Source organism: Coffea eugenioides, chromosome 10, assembly GCF_003713205.1.
Source record: "Coffea eugenioides isolate CCC68of chromosome 10, Ceug_1.0, whole genome shotgun sequence".
Lineage (NCBI taxonomy): Eukaryota > Viridiplantae > Streptophyta > Magnoliopsida > Gentianales > Rubiaceae > Coffea > Coffea eugenioides.
This window is the reverse complement of record NC_040044.1, coordinates 4881125-4898272: the sequence shown is the minus strand read 5'-3', so window position 1 is coordinate 4898272 and position 17148 is coordinate 4881125. Positions and strand designations below refer to the sequence as shown.

General features: G+C 35.9%; 3 protein-coding genes across 4 annotated transcripts in view; 1 reads left to right on the top strand and 2 right to left on the bottom strand.

Annotated features, from left to right (window-relative positions):
* LOC113749308 overlaps positions 1-2316 on the bottom strand; it is a 10738-nt gene extending 8422 nt beyond the window's left edge. Inside the window, exon 1 of the mRNA XM_027292995.1 lies at positions 2194-2316. Coding sequence (XP_027148796.1) covers positions 2194-2316 — 123 coding nt within the window. The remainder of the gene's footprint in view (positions 1-2193) is intronic.
* LOC113749143 (interferon-related developmental regulator 1-like) lies at positions 2214-6902 on the top strand. The gene is made up of 13 exons (XM_027292813.1): positions 2214-2530; positions 3199-3367; positions 3507-3587; positions 4037-4119; positions 4199-4314; positions 4416-4526; positions 4792-4901; positions 5002-5311; positions 5411-5488; positions 5565-5615; positions 5750-5839; positions 6206-6283; positions 6564-6902. Exons 1-13 carry the CDS (start codon positions 2521-2523, stop codon positions 6609-6611), a joined length of 1335 nt encoding a protein of 444 aa, XP_027148614.1. The 5' UTR covers positions 2214-2520; the 3' UTR covers positions 6612-6902.
* A 1485-nt stretch (positions 6903-8387) lies between these two features.
* Positions 8388-15442, bottom strand: LOC113749142 (activating signal cointegrator 1 complex subunit 2). 2 transcript variants are annotated; one of them, XM_027292811.1, is made up of 9 exons: positions 14960-15442; positions 14381-14540; positions 14222-14283; positions 13750-13844; positions 12909-13022; positions 12036-12101; positions 11534-11631; positions 10098-10537; positions 8388-9593 (listed from the first exon to the last, which is right to left on the bottom strand). In XM_027292811.1, exons 1-9 carry the CDS (start codon positions 15405-15407, stop codon positions 8530-8532), a joined length of 2547 nt encoding a protein of 848 aa, XP_027148612.1. In that variant the 5' UTR covers positions 15408-15442; the 3' UTR covers positions 8388-8529. The 2 variants fall into 2 exon arrangements, with proteins under 2 accessions (XP_027148612.1, XP_027148613.1); XM_027292812.1 differs by lacking the exon at positions 14960-15442 and having other exon boundaries at positions 13750-13833; positions 14381-14394.
* Between the last annotated feature and the right edge of the window lie 1706 nt (positions 15443-17148).

Here is a 17148-nt window from a genome sequence, read left to right as displayed (position 1 = left end):
AACATGGGTTGCATTTAGTCATAGGAAGTAAAAATTTGGACAGGTACAAAAGTAAATCATCAAACATTTGAGGAGAATCCATGACTTTGATGGTTGATACTTTTGCCAAGTTAAACAAACTTAGTAAATGATATTTAAAAAGGTAATTGAGACATTTGGCTTTAGAAAAAATAGTTTAAAAAATAAAATGGAATTTATTGGGTATTTGGGCTGCATTAAAATGGGTCCAACCCATATTGGTCCCATGATTAAAGCTGTCCAAAAAAGGGTTGATGAAATCAACTGGGTCTGAGAGCCCATAAAGCTAAAGTTTCTTGGGCTTTCTGGATAATCCGTTTATCAGATCCCCAAATTAATTCTGCAGTTGATTGATGAATCTGGCAACAGATACAGACCGGTGGTCTCTACCGCAGGTGCTTGACACCAAATTTAGCCAACTGCTTGCGGGTTTCGAACCAAAATTTATGTTCAATCCAATAAAATCAACCACAACCCACCATCTTTAAACCCTCGCCTGGTGTTGCTTTCAAGCAAATCACTTGTCAAACATGGCAACAAAACAATCTTTGATGAAGACAACTATTTAATTAGACAGATGAATTGTCTCTAGCCATGTGATAACAACATGTCATTACTGATATCAAAAACGTTGAAAATTTGTTCTGTGTAGCTATAATTGGATGGTATACGAAAGCGATTTTCTTTCTTTCTTTTTTTAATTGGTAGAATTGAAGACTATTACCAAGAATTGGCTGCCGGAAGTAGAAACTAGAAAGCAAAGCAAGAACTGTTTGTATATTCCTCCTCCAGTAAATTCCTGTACCACCGAGTGAGCCATCCAGTTGCGTGGCTGACTCAGGACCAACAGCGAAGAGCACGTGCTCCTACCATGTGGCAGCTCTCCAACATCCCGATTCAACCTCTTGAACAACTGGCCGAACGTGGCATATGGAACCAGCGTTCATAGTTGAGCTACTTAGGTCGTGCTTGAATTACTTGTTTCCGTCGGAAAATATTATCGATTTTCGTGATCACATTTCCCTATCACCTTTTTCCCTCACATATATCAAATCGCTACAGTAATTTTTTCATAAAAAATGACAAAAAATGCAATCCAAACACAACCTTACTATTCGATGTTGAGTTTGCGTTGGATTCGTAAGAATTCATTTGTCATTTAATCAAATTAGGTTTGAATAGTATTTTATATTCAATAAGTTTAATAAAATATTTATTTAAATTCGATTCAATAAACAAATAAATCAAAATTAAATAAAATTTTTAAATTTATTAAAATAATTGAACAAAATTTAAACACTAGAATATTTGGTTTAATTAATTTTGTTTCCATTCCTACCGAGCGGCGAGCGTTCCACAACATCATCGGACCCGTCTCTAAGCAACGGTCCTGATCTCTCCACGTCACCACAACCACTTCTCCCCACACGATCGCCGGACCCCGAATATTCCAAACCAGCCAACGTGAATAATTCCATTGCTCCTCGCCGCAGCTTTTCCATTTTGCACCGTCTCGCAATTTGTCCCACTCGTTGTAAAGTTATTACTACTTGTTACCCCTTTAGTTTAGAATTGTGTACTTTCAACCTGGCAAAAACATCCGAAATTTGACATTTTCGTCTCAAGTTCCATGTTAATCCATTTTTTTCAGCTTACACTTCCTGCTAATAACTTATGGACCATAAATTAGAAGACAAACTAAACTAGCCAATAATTGAGTCAAACTCTATGTGATAAAAGCTCATTTTAATTTAAATCTATTAACTAACTAATTAAAATATGAATAGAATTTTGTGTTCGATAAAATTTCAAATTTGACTTGAATTTAGCTCGATTCCTATAAAATATGAAATTTACATGTATAAAATTAGAGCTATTTAAGTTTGAGCCGAAATTTTAATTTTGATTAAATAAATAAACATTCTTGAATACTGAAATGTGCCAAAATGAGAGACTGATGCTTGTCAAATACCTAACTAGTTTGTGGCAGTAAATAATTATCAACATGTAAAATGACAATATATCCTTTCAAATGTGCAAGATCAAGGAAGGACAGATAATTTGTAGACATGAGGCCCATTTGTGCAATTTTCCATCTCCATTTTCCCCTAACTGGAAAAGTAAATATTAAGTCTTTTTTTTTTTTCCCTTGGTGTTTAACTTCTTCTATAAAACCTGTGTACCCTCGTTCAACACGCCTCGCTCTTCTTCCTTAAAAATCATCTGAAAAAGAAAAACAACGTCAGAATCCCTTCCTTCAAAATCCTCCAATCTTTTTATCTCCGAGAAATTTTTCATGGATACGTTGTTCCTCGAATTAATAAAGTTGAAGAAGTTGAATCATCTGGCCAGCAGTTCCTTTCCTGTTTCTAATTCTCAATCTCAGCCATCCGATCTTTCTGTTTCAATAGCTTTCCACCGTCCAATTCCAACTAGTCAATCTTGTTGTGCTTTTTGCTTCTGACGCTACTTAATTAGGAGCTCTCATCAATCATCACCACCATGGGCAGACGTATGTTCTTCAAAATTTTTTTTTTAAATTTATTCGTTTATTCTGTCTTTTTAGTTTTTTTCTTTTCTGGGTGTTACTTGAATTGTTTTTTCCGGTGGGATAGTTTCTGATTTTGGCAACTTGTCATTGTGAGATTTTATGAAATAATCAGGCAAATATATGATCATTTTTCTTTATTTTTGCTATCTTGGGCGGAAAGACCTATGCTAGTTCTGTATGTGCCCCAGATAAAACTTACCACTTTAATTTCAATCTTTAGTTTGCAACTTCTTAAGGTTAGATTAATCAAGTGATACCCTCTCTTGGTTGATTTTTTTCGTAATATTTACTAGAAATCTTATTCAATTCTGTTACAGATAATAGCTGCAGGTCCAATAGGGCTGCTGAAGTTCATTGAATTGTGTTTTTTTTTTCTGAAATTGTTTGTTGTTTATTGGTGCATTTTGTTCATGGGGTAATGTCTGCTGCTGGGAAGTCTGTTGCCATAATTTTGCTTGTAGGATAATAAATGTCACCACTTTACTAACTAATTGCCTGTTTTGGTTGATGCAATTTCCTGTTTTGTGTGCTATTAGATTGCCCAAGTTGGCAATTTTTTTGCTTTGATATAGGGTTGTTTGTAAATTGACATTGATATTGAAGGTGATTATGTGGGTTTGAAATTGTAGGGAGTTCACAAAAGAAGAATGCAGCTATGCTGGATAGTGATGATACTGATAGTGTTAGCTCCTCATCTACTGTCCGTTCCGATTCTATGGTTGTGTCAGGCTCTGAGGATGTTCAATTTGATAGGGAGACTTTTCTTGATCAATGTTTAGATGATCTTTATGAGAAAAGGTACTGGCTTTCAAACTAATCATACAGATTTTCATTAACGCTGTGCACTTACTAGAGTTTGGACATTGTGACATGTTGGCTTGTGGTGACTTTCCATTTTATATGATGTCTGAGATTTGCAATTATGGTATGTCTACAGGGGGTCTACAAGGGAGAAAGCATTGGCAGCTATTATAGAGTCTTTTAATAGCAATTTACAGCATGAGTTTGTGGAAAAGAAGTAAGGCTTTTCTTAATTTGTTTGGCTATTACTGGGTTTTTTCAACTTTTGGGAACTATGGTACTCTATTGTATGCATCTATCAATTGGGTGTGGTTTAATTGTTGCCCTTTTATAATTTTGTTAAGATATAGGGATTTGATATACTGATGTTTTATGACTTTTTGCTGGTGCTTTAACATATTTCAAAGAATATGTATGATGTTTTATTTGAAAAGAGATGTGGTTTTCGTGAATTTTGCTTTCTCTTGGACACATGATAAGAAACTGCTTCTACATTGTTTTTTACTCCAAATGCTAGAATCTTATCTTACAATGGGGATGGGAATATGCGAAAGAGACCTTTTTTGTGTGGTTTTATATTTTTCAGTTCAAGATTTTGGATGTTGTACGTTTGTTCAAGTGGCATTCATATATTTTTCAAATTCTCATAGTTATGTTGCTTTCCAGGTTTGCTACACTGTTGCATCAGTGCATAGGTTCCATCAAGCGTGGTTCTGCTAAAGAGGTTGCTTTGGCTGCTCACGCTATTGGTAATCCTTGAGCTAATCATCAGTTAAATTGCTCTTATGTCTCATCTGCTTATTATTGAACTTATGTCGTTCTCTGTAGGACTTTTGGCTTTGACTGCTGGACCTGGAGACAAATCGCAAGAAATACTGGAAGACTCAATCTCTCCTATTTCTGAGGCCCTCAGATCTCGAAGTGAAGTATCTAAGATGTCTTCGGTCTGTATATTGATGGATAATATTATTTGGACTTGGGATTCTTAAGTTGAATTTTTTTGCTGTTAAAGCTGATTGTTTTTATGGACCTTTGCTGATTCTAGTTATTGGAGTGTCTGGCAATCATCACTTTTGTTGGTGCTGAAGAGCCAGAGCAAACGGAAAAATCAATGCAAATAATGTGGCAAGTGGCTCATCCAAAACTGGGTCCCAATGTATGTATGCATAAACTTTCCTATTCTGTTTAAAGTGGGATTCATCTTTCTACCTACTTTATGTTTCCCTGCTCTGCACATACCTGTAAATTGGGCATGAATGTGCATATATTCATTATCAATTATAGTTTGGTAATAAACTTCTGGTTTGCTATTATATGCTGACATGTAGAGATTTTTTTTACCTGGTGTTGTAGGTATAGAATGTTTTTATTTAGTGCTGTAGATCTAATGCTTATTCTTATTTGGTTTCTTTACCGTTCAGGTCAAAGCAGGTAGACCTTCGCCAGCTATGATAACCACAGTAGTGTCTGCTTGGTCATTCCTGCTTACAACTGTGGATGGTTGGACGCTTAACCAAAAAAGTTGGCAAGAGTAAACCTCCTCCTCCTTTCAGTATTATATTTATATTCTGGAGTAATTTTAGTGAGTGTTGCAGGTAGAAGAAATTATATTCATTTTCTTGATTATGCAGGCCAATTTACTACTTTTCTACTTTACTGGAAAAGGAGGAGAGATCTGTGCGCATTGCAGCTGGTGAAGCTCTTGCTTTAATTTTTGAGGTGGGGAGCTTGGAGAAGTTTGCGGGTGAATCTAAGGGATCCAGTGATGGCTCTAACAGTGAAGCAGACAAATCTCGGGAGCTGGTGCATATTCAGGGTCTGAGGGGTAAAATCTTAAACCAAGTGAGGAATCTTTCAACAGAGGCTGGTGGCAAAGGTTCTGCAAAGAAAGATCTCAATAGCCAAAGAAATACATTTCGCGATATCTTGGAATTTCTCGAGGTGATCTATCTTTTTTCTTTGTTTACTTCTGTGGTGGTGATAGTTATCCATCCTAAGGATTAAAAACTCATTTGATGCTATTCTTTAAATGCTAATCAGGATGGATATAGTCCAGAAACTTCAATGAAGGTTGCTGGAGAGTCTTTGAGCACAACTTCGTGGGCTCAATTGATCCAGGTTCACCCTGCTCTTTCTTTTTGGAATGTCAGACCTGCAAGCTTTGTCAAAGCTGACTGTTCTTTTGTTTTGACAGTTGAATTTTTTAAAGCATTTTCTTGGGGGAGGATTTGTGAAGCATGTGCAGGTCTTTTTTTTTTTAATTTAATTTGATCCCTTAACTCATTTTTTGCCTCAGGAAATAATTGGGCCATATAAATATTTTGTTCTTGATAGATGTTTATTGGGTTTCCTAAAATTTGGTCATTGTTGTCCAAATAGGAAAATGAATTTCTTCATGACGTTTTTGGTTTCAATCCAAAGAAGAAATTCATGTCAGCTGCTGAGCATCGTTTATCTGCCAGTGAAAAGGTGACAATTTTCTGCCACTTTTATTTTGGTATAGATGTTTGCTTTCTAGATCTACTACTATTGTCTCTAAGAGTATCAGATTGAGTGAGTAACCTTAAATTATTCATCTATTTTCAGAAGAGTAGTTTGGGTCATATATCTAATCAATTTTATTGATTAATTTGTACTGTATTTGAATTGCCATGATGAATCTGCTACTTATCACTGAACGGGAATAGAGATGCTGGGTTTGCTTGCTTTTCGCTACCTCTTTCATTACCTCCCGTCTATTGGGTGTGTGGGTGTGTGTGGCTCATTAGATATTCAGGCACACGTCTCTGTCCTGTGGTATTGTGATTAACTGTGGTTTATTTTCTCCTTCCTCAGAGGCTATACAGATCACCAAATTCCTGTCTTAATAAGGCAAGGACTCAGTTGCTGAACAAACAGAGGATGATATCCCAGGTAATACAGAAACTTCTTATCTGATTTGTTAATCATTGAAGCCACCGTTGTGTTGTTTTATAGTGTGTGAATAACATGGTATTGGTATTGGTATTGGATCATTGGCGCGTTACTTTGGTACAATGTAATCTGTTTAAAATTTTGGTGCTTTGTGTTGGGAAATGTGTCATTTGAGGGAAACTTCTTTGCAGAAACACATTATAATTCGTTTCTGGTAAATTTGGCATCTTAATACGGCTATAGTTGGTTTGTATTTTGACGTCGTTATGCTCGTATGCAGGACAAGAACACCGGGCACTATGCTGTGTGTTTCAACGAGATGGCTTGAGATTCAGTAAATCATTGAAATTACATGTGGCCAGCTTCCCGTTGTACTCCGTTCATTGTTTTAGTAGTAATCACATAGCGTGCTAGTTTCCCATACTGGGATGTGTGTTATTCTTTGTACTAATTAAATGAATAAGGTTTTAATGTAGTAGAATGTTGGGCATAACTGCATTTGATAAACTGTTTACTGGGATGAACTATTTTGTCTCCCAAAGACAGAAGTTGCAGTGAAAGTGCAAGTCTCAGCATTTTGACAGTGCAAATATCAATGATGTTGTGCTCGTTTGATCTCCTTGCTCGTATTGCCGCATGATCCCTGTTTCACGATTCTAGTATATCAAGTAGTAGATTGTCGGGATACAAAATAGATCAGGTTCCATTTTGCCCGGTGGGGGGGAAAATATGCAAGCCTCAGCCGGCAGAAAAGCAAAAGCATAAATCACCGGAGATTAGGTGTATAGGGCAAAGCATCCTTTGTCTTTAGATACGGATGCTTACAGCATTAGTTACCAAAGAGATTGAAAGTCAATTGCCAAAGTACCTCTTTAGGGAGGACGTATAATCCACTTTGCCCTCTTCATTGTTTGATTAGATCGATTCACGCTTCCAAAGTTTCAAATTTTATAGTGCGAGACAATCAACCTCGCAACCCTACATTGAATACAATTAATTGTCGTCGTCTGAGGAGTAAATATTTCAAGGGAAGAACTAATTGTGTCTCAATTTGTGAAAAAGGTCTACACATGATAAGATCATCATTGTCCGCAAGCCATCACTAGGAGGGTATGTTTGTCGCTCGATATGTATGGATGCGCGCGGCCATACCTTTCTTCCCGAGTTATCATTTCATTTAGGTCGTTTCATCGAATCTCAGAGCATCTCCAACTACGTAGCATCTCCAACTGCGTGGAATAAGCGGTGTAATGTCTGACAGTTTAAGGGTTGGTTACATGGCTATCCATTGTGGCTGTGTAATACCCATTACACGCATCATCAGAATGATGCGTGTAATGGGTGAGCTATCTATTATAAAATTTAGCCGTGTTCATTTTTTTGCAATTGTGGAGTCCATTTGCAACGTTCATTTTTTTCCAACAATCATAATTTAATTTTCTATATAAACACACAACACACTTTTTTTTTCATATCCCACTATTCTATTCTATTATTTCTTTTACTCTCTCACTCATTTTCCTCAACCTTTGTGCACAATTTTTTAAAATTTCAATATTTTGTGATTATGGATGAAAATTTTAGTAGTTTTACAAATATGTTAAATGCTCCAAATATAGAAAATTAATAATATTATTTTTAGAAAATAAAAAATTCAAAAGGTAAAAAATTTAATGAAATTTAATACTTTATTATTTAAAAATAACAAAATTATTTTTAAAAACTACTTTATTTATTTATGGGATATGAGTCATGCATTATTAAAATAAATATTTAATTTAATAGTGGACCCATACTATTATACTTTGTGGAGTGTAATCCATTATGAGTGAAAGTGTAATAAAAGAGGAGAAAATGGAATGCTGACGTGACATGTGAATTACATTCTAAAAAGTGTAAATCATTGTGGATGTATTTAATGGACTTAAATTATGAAAACATAGTCAAATTGGTTTACTAAGTGAAGTGCATCATATTGGGGGGAAAAAAAGTCGTATTGATGCAATTGGACAATGCACGGGGTAAAATAAAAATTATGTATTTCTCACGGGTGCATGTTGTTATTAACCCATTACCAGATGCAGTAACTTCCGCGCAACCAGTCTCAAAACACCAGAATCAGTATGCTATTGTTCCTGTAAAATATGAAATTTTCCCTCACTAAAGAAAATTTTATCTTCTGTACAATTAACTATACAACGAGATCTTATATTAGTATCACAGAAAAGAGGGTATAGTTGTACGAATCAATTCATTACTCCAGAAAAATGCTTCCTCATAGCTTGATCTTTTCGGTAATGGCTTCTTCCACCACCTCTCCTTCCTCTGCCCCTGAAGTTCCCCCTACCACCTCTTCCTGCACCTTCATTACTATCAGGTCCGACATCAGTTTCTTCATTAGACTCAGCCAACCTTCTAACTGCACCCAATGGAATATTCCCGCCACGTCCAAGACCAAGGATAGTTTCCTTCTGGACTTGACTGACTAGTTTGGCCTCATTATAATTAGCAACGGCGATAGAACCTTCCACTTTATAGCTGTAGTTCTTACCATCCTTGACATAAAACTGGGGCTTTTTACGAGAGTTCCATTTTGAGGTAGTGTTTGGAGCTGAGCTATCATTATCAGCCGCCCTTGCTTTTCCCTTATCAGAAGCTAATTTGTCACCCAAAATCTCAGTCTCCTCCAACCCTGAATCACCAACACTAAGGCCCAGATCATCAAAAGAATCATCATATTCATCTTCGTACTCTAGTTGTGAAACAAGAGCGGAAGTTTTTTCTATGTACTTCTCATCCCTGCAATCCAGGGTCTCCGTCTCCGGTAAGTCAGTAGCAGTCTTCCTGATATACCTTCCTATAGAAGATGAGGAAGATGAAATTGATGGACCCTCAGGTTGATAGGCTACAAGTTGACTCATGGGGGTTGCAGATTCTACCAGTTTACCTTTTCCCTTGCCCATCGTGCTTGCAGACACAGCTGATTTTCTTACTAGACTTTGCTCCAATGATATGTCCAGGGATTGAAGATCTTCATGAAGGGTTCCCTCCAGGATCCTCTGAATCACTTCTTCTGGATTGTGGTTATATACTTCAAGACAAGCAACTAAGAACCCTTTGCCATAGTCTGGGAACAAATCTTTTATTTGACTGATTTTTGACTCCAAAATTGCATTGTCTTCATCAGTCTTCACGCTACCAACTGTTCCTGAAGATGCTGTGTGCGATGCATCATTTGCATTGGTTTCCAGTGGATGCTTAAGGATACCAGAAAGAAACTGCTTCTGATCATCATCCAAAGACATCCATCCTGCAAAAGAAAGGGGAAAAAACAGTCGAAGTCTCAAAACATGCTGCGTTTGGTAAGACGTTTATGCACACTACCATGAAAAACAAGCATTGGAAACAACAAAATTGATATATTTCGTGAGAGACCTCCGGGAATTGCTTAATGATTTTCAAACACCAGCGGGGAGAGAGAGAGAGAGAGAGAGAGAGAGGGGCATGTTTATCTCTGTCTATGGTAAGGTCTTCCATGAAACTATGTCATCCTTCTCTGGGAATATAACAGACACTGCATTGCAACAATAATCTCTCACATGCATAAAACTGAATATGCTACATGTAACAGTATTAACTGTCAATTCCTAAAATTTTCCAAAAATCACCCTCTGACATGAAATCCTGAAACATATAGCTATATTTTTGTATATACCTTCTAGTGAGGTAACTCTTAATGTCATCTGATAATGTCTCATAACTCTAGAGGAAGCCAACCATCTAATCTAAAACCTCGTTACACATAGAATTGTACCTGTGTTTTGTAATAACACAACTCTGCTCATGATCTTGTGCTCCTTCTCAATATTTTGGAGAAAAGTTCCTCTTTTTTCTGCCTCAGTTATGCTTGAGAACTCTTGGCCAATATCTCTTAGTGTTTGTACCAAAATGTCTGTCCTTATGATAGGGTCATCCACATTTGCTGGAAACATCTTCATAGATGCCGGAAAAGGACAACTATTTTCAAATGCCTCATCACTTAAATAACAGAAATACAGTAGTTTCCAACCAAATTTTACTATTCTCGTTGACAACAACTTCAAACTGATTAAAATATCTGAAAGCATGTCACCAGATGTTTCCTGTATTGCGTCATCTCTTGAAGCCAAAATAATGTGAAAACCCCTCTGCAATGATGGCAGTAGTGAATCATGTAGTCTTGCAAGAGTAGTGAGCAGCTCCTCATTTCCATGGCTGTAGGGAGAAGGAAATTACATGACTTCTTAAAGCATGCAGATAGAAAAATTAGGCATAAAACTGCATCATGATTGAACCTATCAACAACTATTTTCTTCCTTGTTGATGACTACTGGTAATTTCCTTGGTTAAAAATGTGGGAGAAGGAATTTCCTTGGTAATTTCCTTGGTTAATTTCCATGGCTGTAGGGAGAAGGAAATTACATGACTTCTTAAAGCATGCAGATAGAAAAATTAGGCATAAAACTGCATCATGATTGAACCTATCAACAACTATTTTCTTCCTTGTTGATGACTACTGGTAATTTCCTTGGTTAAAAATGTGGTTGACTCATTAATGCTCAACATAGATGGGGAATTTGAAACCAAGATAATTGGGGAATATGTGGGTTCACAATATTACTAAATTGCAATGAAGCACAACATTTTTTTTCTCATCCTCCTGCCATGTAACGTCATTCAGTAAATTCCTTTGTCTATGAAGCGCAAAAATGTAATGCATCTACTAGCAAAATGCTGAGGCAACTTTAAGCAAGCTTTAGTGGGGTCATTCTTATCATGTTCAAATTTGTTTCTAAAGCAGAATTGTCTCCTTGACTAGTTCATTCAGCCAGTTAGCTATATGGGTTACCCAAAAGTATCTCTCTGAAGTGTGAGCAGTCATTTGTGTAAAAATTTTCTGCCACTTAATAGAATGCCTAAAATACCCTTCTTCATCTCGATTTTAACTGACCTACTTCCCCTTCTCTGTCTTAATGATATTTAGAATAAGTTAAAAACTTCCTTCAAACTGCTAGCACAAAATAAAAAAAAAAATCTTTTTTCACACTTAACTAATAACATATACATCAAAAAATATGGACACACATTGAGTTTGCCAAAAACATTGGTTATTGTTATGATTGCATTAGCCTCGTACGTCTAATTGAAATGGAGTGCATCTACAATGTTTGAATGGTTGTACGAGGGGAACTTCCAGAGTGAATGCAATACCTCATATCAACAGGACAACAGAAGAAGACAGCTGCATACTTGTATGCAGCAACAAATGCATCCATATTGACAACTGCATCATTTATAAAATCCATAACCTGCAAATGATAGTAAGACAATGATGAACTATTAAAAAGTGGTGACAGATTGGTACTTCTAGAAAGTGAGGAGAAACAATGACAGCTTCAAAATAACCACCCATTTGAAGCAAACATACATTAGCTTTTGGTAACCAACTAAACCCTTTTAAGGACTGAGGATGGTCCTCATAGAATGGTAAGATGCTTTTTCTCTGAAAGCTCTGATGAAATTATTCTACAATCCCCAAGGGAAAAGGAGGAATTTCTCAGTGCTTCATTTGTTTTTGTTTTGGTTGTCAATGAGAAATTTTCTTCTTCTACTTGTACAGCAAAAAGGGTGTTGTTGGCAGGGGTAATGGGGAGTGGAGGGTATTGGAAGAGGACTACCCTAAAAATCTATGAAGAAATGAAGAAAAAGCTACCTCTAAGTAGTCTGCACGAAGCCGACTAACTGGTTGATCCTGTAAGTTACCTGTGGCAAAGAGGACCTGCAAATGGACATGCATCCGCATCAAATACATAGCATAACTCTTCAACACAAATTACTCACAAATCAGGTAAACAAGAAAAACTTTGCTAGAATAAAATTTTTCATTTTCTCCATCACATTGTACAGTCCTTCAACAACTTTGATTTAGGAAATAAACTTTAAAAATCCAATCCAGCTGGTTGCCTAGAATTCAGTAGAAAAAAAATTGAAGCACTTTGAGGACCAATAAGGGCATCTAATTGACACTTAAACTAACAATCCAAATGGGATTATCACCTTTAGATCCTAAACTTTCAGATACCAATTTTAACTCCACCAGCTAATCACATTATACTAAACACTACCCAGCGCTGAAAAAAAATATAACATATGTATACAGATGAGAAATACATATGACTTCACCACTCTTATGAGAATCATAATTTTCTCCTGTCACCTAAAATGTCAACTAAATGCAGATGAAAATCATGATTCACCATACACTATGTGCATGTGGCAATGGGCATATGTTGTGCGTTTGCACAACCATGCCCGGCCATGAGCAAGTATACAACAGGCACATCATATAAGATGCTTTTGCTAAATGTAATGTTCATAACCAATAAAGAACCATGCAAAGATGGAGAAAAATTAAACCAGGTCCTGGGAAAAAACATCTGTTATAAGTCTAAGCTCACCAAAAAGCAGATTGAAAAAATTTAATGAAAATGTTTTGTCATAATAATATCATAAAAAATGTATTGTTCTTAGTATCTACTCCACCTTCCAGGAAACATATAAACGCAAACAGAAGAAGAAAGACCACCTCTAAAGATGAGCTACAACGTTGATACATTGTCTGGATGAGGGTCAGAAAATGTGACAAAACTGCTGTAAACTTATCATGCATCCACCACTGAGCTTTTATTGCATTCACAACCTGAGGAACATCATTAAACACAGCAACATGAGAGAGGAAATAGGGAAAGAGCTACCAACTCATACACCACAGGCCTTTTTCAACATGTTTGCAGGCACAACATTAGTTGTAAGATTTTAATATCAATATACCGAAAACTCATTGATGCAAGATGCAAATAACAAACTAAAACCAGAAATTCAACCAGCAAATGTGTTTTTTTACAGAAAAAAAACCAATAAATTCAGCTAATGATATTATAGGGAAATCTAATTAAAACGATATGACAGGCTGAGTATTTGAACAAACACTGCATACAGCATGGTACAGATTAAAAAGACATTTTCAGCAAGGAAGAAATAGCATATAGCTAACCAGCAAAACAAATGAGGGTAGCCCAGAAACCAATAAACAAAAAACACAGTAACTAGAGTCCAATTACAAAGAATGACATTAGGCATGCTTTATGCTAAATGATGATGATGACACAGAGATACAGAACCATTAAAAGCATCCAATATCATGTAAATAAATACCCAAAACACAAAAATGCTTCATAAGAAAAAAAAAACCCAGCAGTTTTCCAAATTTGGCAAAACCAGAAGAGAAGAAGAAGAAGAAGACTGAGTTGGGGTCCCATGAACAATTCAGAACGATTTATACCCTGCATGATGTAACAGACAGAAGCACAATAGCAAAGGATTGTGAAGAAACAAAATTGTATACCAGTTTAATCCCACACACTTACCAATAATCTGGTAAGATCTTCATTCTCATGACCATATATGGCACAGATATCTAGTAACTTTGGCAAGTCAAGCAACTTCTTGTCCTGCAGAAGAACTACAAATGGAATTAGTGAACAAAGTGCATTCCAAAGAAGTCCAGCATATGTCAAAATATAAAACTACTACTTGAAAACTCTGCAGCTCAGTGTTTTCAGTGCCTATATAGCACATTTATATATCTCAACAACCAATGGAGAACAAATCACAAACAGGGGGAAAAATACCAAGACATGCTCTCTTAACTACCAAATAGCGTGTGATGCATTGGAAGGCAAAAGAATCTACCTTCCAGTATGCATATAGAACAGCATGCTATAATTTTTTTTTTTTGGGGAGGGGGGGGTGGGTTTTCTCTAAGTCACCAGCAGCACATTCGTATCCAACAACTAGGGCAACATATCATTTGCAAATGCTTCTTACAGAACCACATACCTGCATGATCTTTTGAACTGAGACTATCAGCTGTCTTAGCACCAGGATCCCGATTTGAAGATCTGGATGGTACGATATCCGAATCAATCAAATCTAAAAATCTCCACCTCACAGAATGAAACCTATCATAGAAATTTAACTACAGCATTCAAAACTCACATTCTATACAAGACCATAAATACACGGCGACACAGCTCAAACTCCCCAACAATGACTCCAGCGACTATACCCTTGGCTCCACGATATGGGAAATCATACCATCTGCTCTTGTACTTCAAGAAGCTTTCTAGAAAAGCATGCAGAGAGGTGTCGCTGGCCACTGTGAAAAACAAAAAGGAAAGGGGTCAACATCATTACGAGCACGCTTAGCATAAGTAATTATTCATATGTGGCATGCCAATAATTTCTAGTTATATGACTAATATACTAATTCCATAACAAATTCCAACAGCATTTCACAATTCCTTGACCTTATTGCTGAAAATACTCTTTCAATTGGCATTGTAATTTGTCAAAAATGTACAAAGCTAAACCTTGAAAGAAGATTGAATTTGTCACTATTAGCACAAAGGGAACCCTGCCGGCTCCTTCATTCTAAGGCAATAGTTTTTCATCCTACATATTTATCACCATTTAATAAGACTCTTCTCAATTCAAAATGAACTAATTAAAAAAAAATGCAAACTGTTTACTAGCAGAAAACAAAAAAAAATTTTTGAAGAAAGACAAAATGGTAACCTTCTTTCCAAAAATCTCTGGGCTTCAATTTGAGCAACCGAGACAACTCCCTGTTCAGAAGATCCACCACCCGCTGAGACTCCACAGGGTCCACTCCACCCTCATCAGCCCCTAGCCCAGATGCCACCGCCTCATCTTGGGGCAAGTAATTAACATAATTGCCAGTCTGAATTCCAGTAGTACTATTATCAGAAACCCAGTTCCCATTCTCCCCCATCTTAACCTTACTATTCCCAGAAGCCGCCGTTGCACCGCCACCTCCACTTCGGCCGGCAGCAGCGGCGCTGGATGTTGCATCGGATTGGCGGGAAAAGGATTGTCTTAAAGAATTGGAGAAGGTTTGATCTGCAGATGATTCTTTCTTAGGAATAAATTGCTTTTGAGTTTTATGAAATCCCTTTTTGTTACTTTCATTCCTGTAATTCTGATTGCCGAATCTATTCGACATTTTTGTGAGCAAATTCAGAGAAAGGGGAGACAGCAGAGAAGGGATTCGGTACTGAATACTCGCAGTCGCCAGCAACATATATATAAGTAGCAGTCGCCACCTTGACCAATCTACAAATAAAAAAGGGGCTAATTTTAGAAACCTCCCCTGAGGTTTCTAACAATTTCACTGAGCTCCTTGAGGTTTTCAATATTACACTTACTTCCCTTAATGATACACAATGACTATAATAACCTTCATAATTTTTCAAAAGACAAGCCATTGATAAAAAAGGAAAAAGATAACAGAAAAAGGATAATGAAAAAAGGAAAACAATTCTTTTTGACCGAGCCATATATTGTGGCCAAACTATTTTAACCATAACCATTAAATTATAACATTCTATCACTCAAGTATGCTAATCAAGATAGATGTTTCCTTCCTTTCTATCACTCAAATATGTTACCGTTGATGATGATGATGGAAGCAATCATCACTATCAACAACTCAATTGTTCATATCATTGAGCACAAAAAAACTACTGGATTACAGAAAAGTAAAATTTGATAAATTGTACTAAAACTACTATCCCAAACTTGCACTTTGTTGATGTTTTGCCTAGTTTCTCTTAATAGACATCAAACTTGTTCTCAATAAAATTATGTCAATTTAGAAGGAAAAAAAAATGTGGGTTGATTTAGGATGACCAACCCAAATGTTGAAAGTATGGGTTAGAATGATTTTGGTAACTGAGGGCTTGGCCGTTTGAGTGAAAAAAAGGTAAGAATTGTGAGTTTTATGACTAATGATTTGGTAAGCAATATATGAAAGAAACCTATAAAGAGGTAAAAATTATGAAGGTAAGAATTACGAAGGTGGATTTTGACATCTAAGACAAAGAGTTTGTTCACAAGAAGAAAAAGTGATAAGAGTTTGAAAATTTGGGTAGATGTAGAAAACCATGGGGATGGAAAATATCAAAATATTGGCTAAATAATAAAACTCATAATTTTGGTAGTATACAAGTGTATTATTGACTTTTTAAAAATTTTAATGATTATTCATATTAAGGAAATTTAGATGAGGCAATTTTGAGCGTTCATATACTTTTTTGGTTTTACATCATCAAGGTGAAACCCAAACCTATGTTTTAGGAGAGGTATGTGTAATTTTCAAAACGTGAGGAGAGCTATTTGAAATTACTAAATTATCCCATAAAAAAAATAAAAAGTCCCCTGAACAACTTTTTTTCTTGTTTTATTTTAGTTTTTCTGAAAACTTACAAAAAATAATAAGTTCTCCAAAAAAAATATTTTGTTTAATTTTTGTAGAGATTGTCTAACTAGTGCCCATTAAATACTCATTAAAACGGATTTTAGGTATTCATATTTTAGAAAAATAATGTTAACTAGAGAAAGCATGTTCATATTTTTGGAAAGTAATGCTAATGAGGAAAAACATACAAATGCAACAAAAGATAAGTGTGATCTAAGTGTACTAATGAGTGTGCTCTTGAGCACCCAATAAAAAAAAAAAAAACCATTTTTATATGAAGGTTAAGAATGTGTGTGAGTTTGGCTTAGTTATTATTCCATTTAACATAAAATACAACATTACTACATGAGAAACTAACTTGATCTTGATTGATAGTGAATTTGTTTAGTTTATTCACGCAAGACTTTTGATGAAACTTAGATTGTATTTCATCATATGGACCAAATTTTACTAGAATTTAAACATATTGGATTTGCACTTGTTTCTC